Source organism: Coregonus clupeaformis, chromosome 11 (assembly GCF_020615455.1).
Source record: "Coregonus clupeaformis isolate EN_2021a chromosome 11, ASM2061545v1, whole genome shotgun sequence".
Taxonomy (NCBI): Eukaryota; Metazoa; Chordata; class Actinopteri; order Salmoniformes; family Salmonidae; genus Coregonus; species Coregonus clupeaformis.
The window spans coordinates 35,730,061-35,745,350 of NC_059202.1; the positions used below are offsets into that span (position 1 = coordinate 35,730,061).

Consider the following 15,290-nt stretch of genomic DNA (forward strand, 5'->3'; position numbering starts at 1 on the left):
TAATGCAACAAAATAGGAAAAACACCAAGGGGGATGAATACTTTTGCAAGGCACTGTACCCGTCATTTCAGAAGGAGAGTCACTAATTCCTGTAACACAGCAACAACAGCCCGCCATACAGAACCCTGCATCTTTTCCTGTCGTCTGGCCTCTGTGATGCCTGCGCTGCCGAGAAGCAGACTGTAGAGCCATCAGCTCAGGCATGGACACAGTGTGTGGGTGGAGAGGCTAGATGTAGCGCTGGGCCAAAACGAAATGTGTGGATGGATACACGAACACAGACATACTAAGGCAGTGCCCTCCATTGACCCGAGGCTGGGAGAGAGAGAGTTAGGTAGCAGCCGTCAGACAGAAGGCTTTTCTTAACACCCTCTGGGCCTAGAGAGATACGGGATTCAGAGAGATTCAGCACAGCCAAGAATATGAAGGTGGATGAGCACGTACTAAGAGAAGTAGGGGCAGGCAGGCAGGTGTGATGGGAAGACGCTGTGTGAGTGAGTGCATAAACACACAGACATCCGGGGACAAACAGACACCGGCCACGCCCACACACACATCCACAAAAGTTACTCAGTGTCTGCTCCCTCAGCCTTGACTGCAAGTATAGATGGATTCGAAAACCAAATGTCACAGATGCAGTTTCCATCCCAGCTAATTTGACTGAAAGTCAGTTGACAGTCTGTCCTTCTGAGATTACATAACATTCTCCTGAAGTGTGGAGTAACCCCAGCAGAAGACATCAATACCACACAGTAGCCTTCTCAATGAATCACACTGTGGACAGTTCATGGCTTGTTGAGCACACAGAGGGGAGAAGGCTTGTTAAGCACACAGAGGGGAGAAGGCTTGTTGAGCACACAGAGGGGGAGAAGGCTTGTTGAGCACACAGAGGGGAGAAGGCTTGTTGAGCACACAGAGGGGAGAAGGCTTGTTGAGCACACAGATGGGAGAAGGCTTGTTGAGCACACAGAGGGGAGAAGGCTTGTTGAGCACACAGAGGGGAGAAGGCTTGTTGAGCACACAGAGGGGAGAAGGCTTGTTGAGCACACAGACGGGAGAAGGCTTGTTGAGGGGGGTAGAAAAAGAGGGAGAGAAATTAGAGATTGTGAGAAATAAAGAGAGGAAATACAAAGAGAGAGACAGAGCATTAGAGAAAGATAGTTGAAAGATTAACAAGCTGCTCCACTGACTTGCAGTCGTCGATGGTCTCCAGGCTCGTGGCCTCTACGCCAGCCAGGGCCTTCCTATAGAGGGCTTCCAGGTGTAGCAGCTTGCGGTGGTCCTGGGCGTGGGTGGAGTGGCGCCGGGACAGCGGGGGCAGCAGCACCGTCCCCGAGAAACGCCGACACAACACATAGCTGGGGTTGGAGAGAGGGAGGGAGTCCCGCCGACTCTGTGGAGGAAACAAAACACTACTATCAGAGGACAGGAATTTGATCAAATACAGTGGGGAGAACAAGTATTTGATACACTGCCGATTTTGCAGGTTTTCCTACTTACAAAGCATGTAGAGGTCTGTAATTTTTATCATAGGTACACTTCAACTGTGAGAGACAAAAATCCAGAAAATCACATTGTATGATTTTTAAGTAATTCATTTGCATTTTATTGCATGACATAAGTATTTGATCACCTACCAACCAGTAAGAATTCCGGCTCTCACAGACCTGTTAGTTTTTCTTTAAGAAGCCCTCCTGTTCTCCACTCATTACCTGTATTAACTGCACCTGTTTGAACTCGTTACCTGTATAAAAGACACCTGTCCACACACTCAATCAAACAGACTCCAACCTCTCCACAATGGCCAAGACCAGAGAGCTGTGTAAGGACATCAGGGATAAAATTGTAGACCTGCACAAGGCTGGGATGGGCTACAGGACAATAGGCAAGCAGCTTGGTGAGAAGGCAACAACTGTTGGCGCAATTTTTAGAAAATGGAAGAAGTTCAAGATGACGGTCAATCACCCTCGATCTGGGGCTCCATGCAAGATCTCATCTCGTGGGGCATCAATGATCATGAGGAAGGTGAGGGATCAGCCCAGAATTACACGGCAGGACCTGGTCAATGACCTGAAGAGAGCTGGGACCACAGTCTCAAAGAAAACCATTAGTAACACACTACGCCGTCATGGATTAAAATCCTGCAGCGCACGCAAGGTCCCCCTGCTCAAGCCAGCGCATGTCCAGGCCCGCCAGAGGAGGAATGGGAGAAGGTCATGTGGTCTGATGAGACAAAAATATAGCTTTTTGGTCTAAACTCCACTCGCCGTGTTTGGAGGAAGAAGAAGGATGAGTACAACCCCAAGAACACCATCCCAACCGTGAAGCATGCAGGTGGAAACATCATTCTTTGGGGATACTTTTCTGCAAAGGGGACAGGACGACTGCACCGTATTGAGGGGAGGATGAATGGGGCCATGTATCGCGAGATCTTGGCCAACAACCTCCTTCCCTCAGTAAGAGCATTGAAGATGGGTCGTGGCTGGGTCTTCCAGCATGACAACGACCCGAAACACACAGCCAGGGCAACTATGGAGTGGCTCCGTAAGAAGCATCTCTAGGTCCTGGAGTGGCCTAGCCAGTCTCCAGACCTGAACCCAATAGAAAATATTTGGAGGGAGCTGAAAGTCCGTATTGCCCAGCGACAGCCCTGAAACCTGAAGGATCTGGAGAAGGTCTGTATGGAGGAGTGGGCCAAAATCCCTGCTGCAGTGTGTGCAAACCTGGCCAAGACCTACAGGAAATATATGATCTCTGTAATTGCAAACAAAGGTTTCTGTACCAAATATTAAGTTCTGCTTTTCTGATGTATCAAATACTTATGTCATGCAATAAAATGCAAATTAATTACTTAAAAATCATACAATGTGATTTTCTGGATTTTTGTTGTAGATTCCGTCTCTCACAGTTTAAGTGTACCTATGATAAAAAATACAGACCTCTACATGCTTTGTAAGTAGGAAAACCTGCAAAATCAGCAGTGTATCAAATACTTGTTCTCCCCACTGTAGGTAAGCAGCTTGGTTTGAAGAAATCAACTGTGGGAGCAATTATTAGGAAATGGAAGACATACAAGACCACTGATAATCTCCCTCGATCTGGGGCTCCACGCAAGATCTCACCCCGTGGGGTCAAAATGATCACAAGAACGGTGAGCAAAAATCCCAGAACCACACGGGGGGACCTAGTGAATGACCTGCAGAGAGCTGGGACCAAAGTAACAAAGCCTACCATCAGTAACACACTACGCCGCCAGGGACTCAAATCCTGCAGTGCCAGACGTGTCCCCCTGCTTAAGCCAGTACATGTCCAGGCCTGTCTGAAGTTTGCTAGAGTGCATTTGGATGATCCAGAAGAGGATTGGGAGAATGTCATATGGTCAGATGAAACCAAAATAGAACTTTTTGGTAAAAACTCAACTCGTCGTGTTTGGAGGACAAAGAATGCTGAGTTGCATCCAAAGAACCCCATACCTACTGTGAAGCATGGGGGTGGAAACGTTTCTCACAGTTGAAGTGTACCTATGATAAAAATTACAGACCTATACATGCTTTGTAAGTAGGAAAACCTGCAAAATCGGCAGTGTATCAAATACTTGTTCTCCCCACTGTATGTATGTATGTATGTATGTATGTATGTATGTATGTATGTATGTATGTATGTATATATATATATATATATATATATATATATATATATATATATATATATATATATATATATATATATATATATATCACATACATACACACACTCTGAACAAAAAAAACAGAACATGAGCTGAAATAAAAGATCCCAGAAATGTTCCATAAGCACAGAAAGCTTATTTATCTCAAATTCTGTGCACAAATTTGTTTACATCCCTGTTAGTGAGCATTTCTCCTTTGCCAAGATAATCCATCTATCTGACAGGTGTGGCATATCAAGAAGCTGATTAAACAGCATGATCATTACACAGGTGCACCTTGTGCTGGGGACAATGAAAGGCAACTCTAAAATGTGCAGTTTTGTCAGACAACACAATGCCACAGATGCCTCAAGTTTTGAGGGAGCGTGCAATTGGCATGCTGACTGCAGGAATGTCCACCAGAGCTGTTACCAGAGAATGTAATGTTCATTTCTCTACAACGTCGTTTTAGAGAATTTGGCAGTACATCCAACCGGCCTCAAAACCGCAGACCACGCATAACCACGCCAGCCAAGGACCTCCACATCCGGCATCTTCACCTTCGGGATCGTCTGAGACCAGCTACCTTGTCAGCTGATGAAACTGTGGGTTTGCACAACCAAATAAATGTATCCACAAATTGTCAGAAAGCGTCTCAGGGAAACTAATCTGTGTGCTTGTCGTCCTCACCAGGGTCTTGACCTGACTGCAGTTCGGCGTCGTAACTGACTTCATTTGGCAAAATGCTCACCTTCGATGGCCACTGGCACACTGGAGAAGTGTGCTCTTCATGGATGAATCCCGGGTTTCAACTGTACCAGGCAGATGGCGTCGTGTGGGTGAGCGGTTTGCTGATGTCAACGTTGTGAACAGAGTGCCCCATGGTGGCGGTGGGGTTATGGTATGGGCAGGCATAAGCTACTGACAATGAACACAATTTCATTTTATCGATGGCAATTTGAATGCATAGAGATAGCCTGATGAGATCCTGAGGCCCATTGTTGTGCCATTCATTTGCCGCCATCACCTAATGTTTCAGCATGATGATGTTGCAAGGATCTTCCAATTATTGATAAACATGCACCTGTTAGGAAACTGACTGTTAGAACTGTTAAGGCTCCATGGATTGATGAGGAATTGAAAAACTGTATGGTTGAAAGAGATGGGGCAAAAGGAGTGGCTAATAAGTCTGGCTGCACATCTGATTGGTTGACTTACTGTAAATTGAGAAATGATGTGACTACACTCAACAAAAAGAAGAAGAAACTGTATTATGAAGCCAAGATCAATGATATAAAGAATGATGGAAAAAAACGTTGGAGTACTTTAAATGAAATTATGGGCAGAAAGACAAATTAGAAGACAGATTTCATCAAATCAGATACCTTATTCATCACAAAACCATTTGATGTTGCCAATTATTTTAATGATTACTTCATTGGCAAAGTGGGCAAACTTAGGCAGGAAATCCCAACAATGAACAGTGAGCCATCGTATTCATGCATAAAAAAAACAAATAATGAAAGAAAAGCATTGAAAGTTAGAATTTTGTAAAGTTAGTGTGGGAGAGGTGGAATAATTGTTATCGATCAATAATGACAAACCTCCTGGCATTGACAACTTAGATGGAAAGCTACTGAGGATGGTAGCTGACTCTATAGCCACTCCTATCTGTCATATCTTTAATCTGAGCCTAGAGGAAAGTCTTTGTCCTCAGGCCTGGAGGGAAGCTGAAGTAATTCCACTACCTAAGAATGGTAAAGCGGCCTTTACTGGTTCTAACATCAGACCTATAAGCTTGCTGCCAGCTCTTAGCAAACTGTTGGAAAAAATGGTGTTTGACCAAATACAATGCTATTTCTCTGTAAACAAATTAACAACACACTTTCAGCATGCTTATAGGGAAGGGCACTCAACATGCACAGCACTGACACAAATGACTGATGATTGGTTGAAAGAAATTGATAATAAGAAGATTGTGGGAGCTGTACTGTTAGATTTCAGTGCAGCCTTTGATATTATTGACCATAACCTGTTGTTGAAAAAAATGTGTTATGGCTTTTCAACCTCTGCCATTTCGTGGATTCAGAGCTATCTAGATAATAAAACTCAAAGGGTTTTCTTTAATGGAAGCTTTCTAATGTCAAACAACAAAATTTTAGCTGAGTGAATCTGATTTCATTCACATTTCAAAGTGGTTATTTTTTTATGTTTCTCCATAGATGGATGACTAGCATTCTCCCTATCCAGTAAGTGAATTTGTCCTTCCAATTCTACTAATTTCTCTCTGCTTTGCCTACTCCTGGCAGCCTGAAAGGAGATGATACAGCCTCTCAAATAAGCCTTCAGCGTTTCCCACAATAATGCTGGGGAAGTCTCTGTGTTGTCGTTGGTATCAAATAAACATTTAATTTGGTCTTTAAGATTTTCACAGAATGTTGGTTCTGTGAAGAGCTGAGGATTCAACCTCCAGACCCTCTCGTTTGATACGATGTCACCCAATCTCAGGGAAAAGGTGAGTGGACCGTGGTCAGAGATTATATTATCATGATACCTCACATTACAGGTATAAGGGAGTAATTTCGTATCAACCAAAAAGTAGTAAATTCAGGTATAAACATTGTGAACACGAGAGTAAAAGGAGTATTGCCTACCCGTTGGGTTGGAGATCCTCCAAATATCAAATAAGTTAGTGTTTTATGTAAGTATTCAAGATTTTGCTTGAATAGGAGGTAGGGGTACGCCGGGTAGAGCATCTATCCAAATATTGGTCTAGCACACAATTAAGGTCCCCCCCAATGACGAGGTTAGTATGGGAGATATCTGGAAACAGGGCAAGGACTCTTGAAAAATGTGTGGTTATCAATGTTTGGCCCATAGATATTCAGTGGAGTTACAGAAGTAGAATAGATCTCTCCTATTATGATCACATAGCGACCCTCTATCCGCAATAGTTGTTTTATGTAGAAAGGGAATTCCTTTCCGTACCAGAATCGCTGTGCTTGTCGTTTTGGCAGAGAAGTTAGAATCATACACTTGACCCACCCACCTACATTTAAGTCAGCTATGAGAATTGTTTTTCAGATGGGTTTCTTGCAAAAATATCATATCAGACGAGAGTGATTTCAAGCAGGCTAGGACCTTGCCTCTCTTAATTGGTTTGTTTAAAGCCTTGACATTCCAGGAAGTAAATGTAAGCCCCGCCCTCCTCTCATTTGTAGTTCCTATGGTGGCCTGCATAACGTGTAACTCAATAAAATGGTATGAAAGTGCACCAAACTATCAAGAGCAGCATATGTAGCGCCTATACTCGAGCAGTATCCAACCAATCCATCCCCCCCAGCAAGCACCCTTACTCTCCACCCTGTCCCCCAACATTTACTCTCCCCCTCAACCAACTTTCAACAAGCATATACAAATAGAAAAAATATATACAAAATTCAAATATAAAACACTGTCTGGCCGATGTCAAAAATGCACGGCGTGACCTCCAACGAGAGGTAAAACAAAAATAACATCTAAAATATACGTTCACCTCTCACTATCCTAGAACTTCTACTAACATATGAACTGACGAGGCTCCTGCAAATCAAGTGTTCATTTAGCATCTAATAAACCAAAACAGAATAAGTTGCAACGTAAACATATTACGCACTTAAGTGCCATCCTGGATCGACCCATGAGTTAAGCAAGCTATAACAGCTCAAGGATATATGGCCCATTTATTGCCTTACCTCCATAACTTACTACATTTGCACACACTGTATATAGATTTTCTATTTTTCTATTGTGTTATTGACTGTACGTTTTTGTTTATCCCATATGTAACTCTGTGTTGTTGTTGTTTTTAATCGCACTGCTTTGCTTTATCTTGGCCAGGTCGCAGTTGTAAATTAGAACTTGTTCTCAACTGGCCTACCTGGTTAAATAAAGGTGAAATATATAAATAAAATAAATATTGCTGAGCAATGCAGATCTAAACATAAATAACTAAACATAAATAACGCTTGATGGTTTTTGCGACTGCACTTGAAGAAACTTTCAATTTTCCGTATTGACTGACCTTCATGTCTTAAAGTAATGATGGACTGCTGTTTCTCTTTACTTACAGTGGGGAAAAAAAGTATTTAGTCAGCCACCAATTGTGCAAGTTCTCCCACTTAAAAAGATGAGAGAGGCCTGTAATTTTCATCATAGGTACACGTCAACTATGACAGACAAAATTAGAAAAAAAAATCCAGAAAATCACATTGTAGGATTTTTAATGAATTTATTGGCATATGATGGTGGAAAATAAGTATTTGGTCAATAACAAAAGTTTCTCAATACTTTGTTATATACCCTTTGTTGGCAATGACACAGGTCAAACGTTTTCTGTAAGTCTTCACAAGGTTTTCACACACTGTTGCTGGTATTTTGGCCCATTCCTCCATGCAGATCTCCTCTAGAGCAGTGATGTTTTGGGGCTGTCGCTGGGCAACACAGACTTTCAACTCCCTCCAAATATTTTCTATGGGGTTGAGATCTGGAGACTGGCTAGGCCACTCCAGGACCTTGAAATGCTTCTTACGAAGCCACTCCTTCGATTGCCCGGGCGGTGTGTTTGGGATCATTGTCATGCTGAAAGACCCAGCCACGTTTCATCTTCAATGCCCTTGCTGATGGAAGGAGGGTTTCACTCAAAATCTCACGATACATGGCCCCATTCATTCTTTCCTTTACACGGATCAGTCGTCCTGGTCCCTTTGCAGAAAAACAGCCCCAAAGCATGATGTTTCCAACCCCATGCTTCACAGTAGGTATGGTGTTCTTTGGATGCAACTCAGCATTCTTTGTCCTCCAAACATGACGAGTTGAGTTTTTACCAAAAAGTTATATTTTGGTTTCATCTGACCATATGACATTCTCCCAATCCTCTTCTGGATCATCCAAATGCACTTCAGACGGGCCTGGACATGTACTGGCTTAAGCAGGGGACACGTCTCGCACTGCAGGATTTGAGTCCCTGGCGGCGTAGTGTGTTACTGATGGTTGGCTTTGTTACTTTGGTCCCAGCTCTCAGCAGGTCATTCACTAGGTCCCCCGTGTGGTTCTGGGATTTTTGCTCACCGTTCTTGTGATCATTTTGACCCCACGGGGTGAGATCTTGCATTGAGCCCCAGATCGAGGGAGATTATCAGTGGTCTTGTATGTCTTCCATTTCCTAATAATTGCTCCCACAGTTGATTTCTTCAAACCAAGCTGCTTACCTGTTGCAGATTCAGTCTTCCCAGCCTGGTGCAGGTCTACAATTTTGTTTTTGGTGTCCTTTGACAGCTCTTTGGTCTTGGCCATTGTGAAGTTTGGAGTGTGACTGTTTGAGGTTGTGGACAGGTGTCTTTTATACTGATAACAAGTTCAAACAGGTGCCATTAATACAGGTAGCGAGTGGAGGACAGAGGAGCCTCTTAAAGAAGAAGTTACAGGTCTGTGAGAGCCAGAAATCTTGCTTGTTTGTAGGTGACCAAATACTTATTTTCCACCATAATTTGCAAATAAATTCATTAAAAATCTTACAATGGGATTTTCTGGATTTTTTTTTCTCAATTTGTCTGTCATAGTTGACGTGTACCTATGATGAAATTACAGGCCTCTCTCATCTTTTTAAGTGGGAGAACTTGCACAATTGGTGGCTGACTAAATACTTTTTTGCCCCACTGTATTTGAGCTGTTCTTGCCATAATATGGACTTGGTCTTTTACCAAATAGGGCTATCTTCTACATACCCCCTCTACCTTGTCACAACACAACTGATTGGCTCAAACACATTAAGAAGAAAATAAATTCCACAAATTAACTTTTAAGAAGGTACACCTGTTAATTGAAATGCATTCCTAGTGACTACCTCATGAAGCTGGTTGAGAGAATGCCAAGAGTGTGCAAAGCTGTCATCAAGGCAAAGGGTGGCTATTTGAAGAATCTCAAATATAAAATACATTTTGATTTGTTTAACACTTCTTTGGTTGCTACATGATTCCATGGTTTTGATGTCTTCACTATTATTCTACAATGTAGAAAATAGTAAAAAATAAAGAAAAACCCTTGAATGAGTAGGTGTGTCCAAACCTTTGACTGGTACTGTACAGTCGTGGTCAAAAGTTGAGAAAGACACAAATATTAATTTTCACAAAGTCTGCTGCCTCAGTTTTTATGATGGCAATTTGCATATACTCCAGAATGTTATGAAGAGTGATCAGATTAATTGCAAAGTCCCTCTTTGCCATGAAAATGAACTTAATCCCCAAAAAACATTTCCACTGCATTTCAGCCCTGCCACAAAAGGACCAGCTGCCATCGTGTCAGTGATTCTCTCGTTAACACGTGAGAGTGTTGATGAGGACAAGGCTGGAGATCACTCTGTAATGCTGATTGAGTTAGAATAACAGACAGGAAGCTTTAAAAGGAGGGTGGTGCTTGTAATCATTGTTCTTCCTCTGTTAACCATGGTTACCTGCAAGGAAACACGTGCCGTCTACATTGCTTTGCACAAAAAGGGCTTCACGGGCAAGGATATTGCTGCTAGTAAGATTGCACCTAAATCAACCATTTATTGGATCATCAAGAACTTCAAGGAGAGAGGTAACATTTTTGTGAAGAAGGCTTCAGGGCGTCCAAGAAAGTCCAGCAAGCGCCAGGACCGTCTCCTAAAGTTGATTCAGCTGCGGGATCGGGGCACCACCAGTGCAGAACTTGCTCAGGAATGGCAGCAGGCAGGTGTGAGTGCATCTGCACGCACAGTGAGGCGAAGACTTTTGGAGGATGGCCTGATGTCCAGGAAAAACATCAAGGACAGACTGATATTCTGCAAAAGGTACAGGGATTGGACTGCTGAAGACTGGGATAAAGTCATTTTCTCTGATGAATCCCCTTTCCGATTGTTTGGGGCATCCGGAAAAAAGCTTGTCCGGAGAAGACAAGGTGAGCACCACAATCAGTCCTGTGTCATAACAACAGTAAAGCATCCTGATACCATTCATGTGTGGGGTTGCTTCTCAGCCAAGGGAGTGGGCTCACTCACAATTTTGCCTAAGAACACAGCCATGAATAAAGAATGGTACCAACACATCCTCCGAGAGCAACTTCTCCCAACCATCCAAGATCAGTTTGGTGACGAACAATGCCTTTTCCAGCATGATGTAGCACCTTGCCATAAGGCAAAAGTGATAACTAAGTGGCTCGGGGAACAAAACATCGACATTTTGGCTACATGGCCAGGAAACTCCCCAGACCTTAATCCCATTGAGAACTTGTGGTCGATCCTCAAGAGGCGGGTGGACAAACAAAAACCCACAAATTCTGACAAACTCCAAGCATTGATTATGCAAGAATGGGCTGCCATCAGTCAGGATGTGGCCCAGAAGTTAATTGACAGCATGCCAGGGCGGATTGCAGAGGTCTTGAAAAAGAAGGGTCAACACTGCAAATATTGACTCTTTGCATAAACTTAATGTAATTGTCAATAAAAGCCTTTGACACTTATGGAATTCTTGTAATTATCCTTCAGTATACCATAGTAACATCTGACAAAAATATCTAAAAACACTGAAGCAGCAAACTTTGTGAAGACCAATAAGATGGGCAGTCTGAGATATGGCTTTTACTTTGCAACTCTGCCTAGAAGGTCAGCATCCCGGAGTCGCCTCTTTAATGTTGAGACTGGTGTTTTGCAGGTACTATTTAATGAAGCTGCCAGTTGAGGACCTGTGCCTGTTTCTCAAACTAGACACTAATGTATTTGTCCTCTTGCTCAGTTGTGCACCGGGGCCTCCCACTCTTTCTATTCTGGTTAGAGCCAGTTTGCGCTGTTCTGTGAAGGGAGTAGTACACAGCGTTGTACGAGATCTTCAGTTTCTTGGCAATTTCTCGCATGGAATAGCCTTCATTTCTCAGAACAAGAATAAACTGACGAGTTTCAGAAGAAAGTTCTTTGTTTCTGGCCATTTTGAGCCTGTAATCGAACCCACAATTGCTGATGCTCCAGATACTCAACTAGTCTCAAGAAGGCTCAGTTTTATTGCTTCTTTAAATCAGCACAACAGTTTTCAGCTGTGCTAACATAATTGCAAAAGGGTTTTCTAATGATCAATTAGCCTTTTAAAATGATAAACTTGGATTAGCAAACACAATGTGCCATTGGAACACAGGACTGATGGTTGCTGATAATGGGCCTATGTAGATATTCAATAAAGAATTTGCCGTTTCCAGCTACAATAGCCATTAGCAACAATAACAATGTCTACACTGTATTTCTGATCAATTTGATGTTATTTTAATGGACAAAACAAGGACATTTCTAAGTGACCCCAAACTTTTGAACGCATGCACGCGCACACACTACCAGTCATGACATCCCTGTAGCCGGCGCGATGCTTTGCCACATCGGGCGCGTAATCATCATAGACACGGAAGGGATATCCTTTATGTAACAGGTTACCCCTCATTCGAGCCTCAAGCAGGATAAGATCCTTGGTCTTGAAACTGTGACAACAGATGATTACTGGGAGAGGACGTTGGCCCAGTCCAGACACGGGGACAAGAGCGCGATGTGCACGGTCCAGCTGCGGATCCGAAGCAAAAACTTCCGATCCCATTGTATCCCTCAGTAGTTTGGTGAAGAAGTCGATGGGGCGAGAGCCAGCCTCCACCCCCTCTGCCAGACCAACAATGCGAAGGTTATGACGTCTGGATCGGCCCTCTAGGTCGACCACTTTAACAGAGAGTCTCTGCACACTCTCCTGCAAGGACGTGCATAGCTTCTCTAACTTGTCGATCCTATTAGCGTTGAATTCAGAAGCCTTCTCAAGGTCCACAATACTCTGGCCCTGCGAAGCAACGGTTCGAATGGTGCTCTCGATTTTGGTGTCCAGTGCTAGTGGTTGTATTAATTTTGGATCTAGCGCATCCCACAACTGTCCCAGACCATGTTTGGAATATTTATTTCTCGCAAAGAATACAGTGGCTTGCGAAAGTATTCAGAAAAAAAAAAAAAAAAACTGGAGCATGCATAACTATTCCCCCCCCCCCCAAAGTCAATACTTTGTAGAGCCACCTTTTGCAGCAATTACAGCTGCAAGTCTCTTAGGGTATGTCTCTATAAGCTTGGCACATCTAGCCACTGGGATTTTTGCCCATTCTTCAAGGCAAAACTGCTCCAGCTCCTTCAAGTTAAATAGGTTCCGCTAGTGTATAGCAATCTTTAAGTCATACCACAGATTCTCAATTGGATTGAGGTCTGGGCTTTGACTAGGCCATTCCAAGACATTTAAATGTTTCCCCTTAAACCACTCAAGTGTTGCTTTAGCAGTATGCTTAGGGTCATTGTCCTGCTGGAAGGTGAACCTCCGTCCCAGTCTCAAATCTCTGGAAGACTGAAACAGGTTTCCCTCAATAATTTCCCTGTATTTAGCGCCATCCATCATTCCTTCAAATCTGACCAGTTTCCCAGTCCCTGCCGATGAAAAACATTCCCACAGCATGATGCTGCCACCACCATGCTTCACTGTGGGGATGGTGTTCTCAGGGTGATGAGAGGTGTTGGGTTTGCACCAGACATTTTCCTTGATGGCCAAAAAGCTCAATTTTAGTCTCATCTGACCAGAGTACCTTCTTCCATATGTTTGGGGAGTCTCCCACATGCCTTTTGGCAAACACCAAATGTGTTTTCTTATTTTTTTCTTTAAGCAATAGCTTTTTTCTGGCCACTCTTCCGTAAAGCCCAGCTCTGTGGAGTGTACGGTTTAAAGTGCTCCTATGGACAGATACTCCAATCTCCGCTGTGGAGCTTTGCAGCTCCTTCAGGGTTATCTTTGGTTTTGTTGCCTCTGATTAATGCCCTCCTTGCCTGGTCTGTGAGTTTTGGTGGGTGGCCCTCTCTTGGCAGGTTTGTTGTGGTGCCATATTCTTTCAATTTTTTTTATAATGGATTTAAATGGTGCTCCGTGGGATGTTCAAAGTTTCAGATTTTTTTTATAACCCAACCCTGACCTGTTTGGAGAGCTCCTTGGTCTTCATGGTACCACTTGCTTGGTGGTGCCCCTTGCTTAGTGGTGTTGCAGACTCTGGGGCCTTTCAGAACAGGTGTATATATACTGAGATCATGTGACAGATCATGTGACACTTAGATTGCACACAGGTGGACTTTATTTAACTAATTACGTGACTTCTGAAGGTAATTTGTTGCACCAGATCTTATTTAGGGGCTTCATAGCAAAGGGGTTGAATACATATGCACACACCACTTTTCCGTTATTTATTTTTTAGAATTAATTTTTTTATTTCACTTCACCAATTTGGACTATTTTGTGTATGTCCATTACATGAAATCCAAATAAAAATCAATTTAAATTACAGGTTGTAATGCAACAAAATAGGAAAAACGCCAAGGGGGATGAATAATTTTGCAAGGCACTGTAGGTCAACTTTTGTACTATGGGGGATAGTAGATTGACATAGGCTATTGCTTTTGCTGTTCATTAGGCCTACTCATCTTGTTGGCTGACGAAAAGTAAAATATCTTCAATATGCACCTCGGAATTAGGTAAGGATGCGCGCAGTTACGTCCCCGATGTGTCTGTCTTCACTTGTAGCCTGTGAGAAAGACCCGATCACGTGATGTATAGCCATGTGAGTGAGAGGTGCTTCGGAGTACGCAGCACTCAGGGAGAAGGGCACAATGCAGCACTCCGGGCCAAGGGCACAACGGCCACTGGCCGCAAAAGGCATGGATTGTTTTAGGGATGAGAGACTGATGAATTGTATCATGCAGCCTTACAATGTATTAAAAACATATAGCCCAACATTTGTAGAACAACTAAAGTTACATTAACTCTAAATTAAGCATATAGGATTACTTATTTATTTGTTAACCGCTCAACAAAGAATAGCCGCATGTGCACACCCCATCAAATCGTTTGGAGAAAATATCCTTTCTATTTTATTCAGCTTCGTTCAATTGTATTCTTCATACTATAAAATAATATAAAATAATGCCACGGAATTCTAAGCAAATCTTGTCTGCTAAATGAACTAGTGTAGCCCACAGCCATTTGACATAGCCAGATCAGTACCTAACATAAGGACAACTCAGAGTATGCTATTCTGTTATTCTGAAATAGACTTCTTCATATCATGCTTCTTTAGACCTGTCTAAATTAAATAATGGATTTATTGTGAAGGCATAGGCTATATTACATGGATTTATTAGACTTTTAAAATGTAGATTTTCCAAAGGTCTGCATAAGTGGCTTGTAGGCTGTATGTGGAAGCCAGGAGATGCTAAATGTGTTTATGTTAATTAACGTTCAATTACCGTGAGACCGACAATTATTTGCTTGACAATCACCGGCTGACGAAATTTCGTGACCACCACAGCTCTAAGTGGGACAACATTCCACAGGCCACAATCAACAGCCTGACCAACTCTATGCGAAGGAGATGTCGCCCTGCATGAGGCAAATGGTGGTCACACCAGATACTGACTGGTTTTCTGATCCATGCCCCTACCTTTTTTTAAGGTATCTGTGACCAACAGATGCATATCTGTATTCCCAGTCATGTGAAATCCATAGATTAGGGCATAATGAAT

General features: G+C 42.9%; 1 protein-coding gene across 1 annotated transcript in view; it reads right to left on the reverse strand.

The window, feature by feature from the left end:
- LOC121576872 (cAMP-specific 3',5'-cyclic phosphodiesterase 4D) overlaps positions 1-15,290 on the reverse strand; it is a 159,419-nt gene that overhangs the window by 109,116 nt on the left and 35,013 nt on the right. The window contains exon 3 of the mRNA XM_045223527.1: positions 1,191-1,393. Coding sequence (XP_045079462.1) covers positions 1,191-1,393 — 203 coding nt within the window. The remainder of the gene's footprint in view (positions 1-1,190; positions 1,394-15,290) is intronic.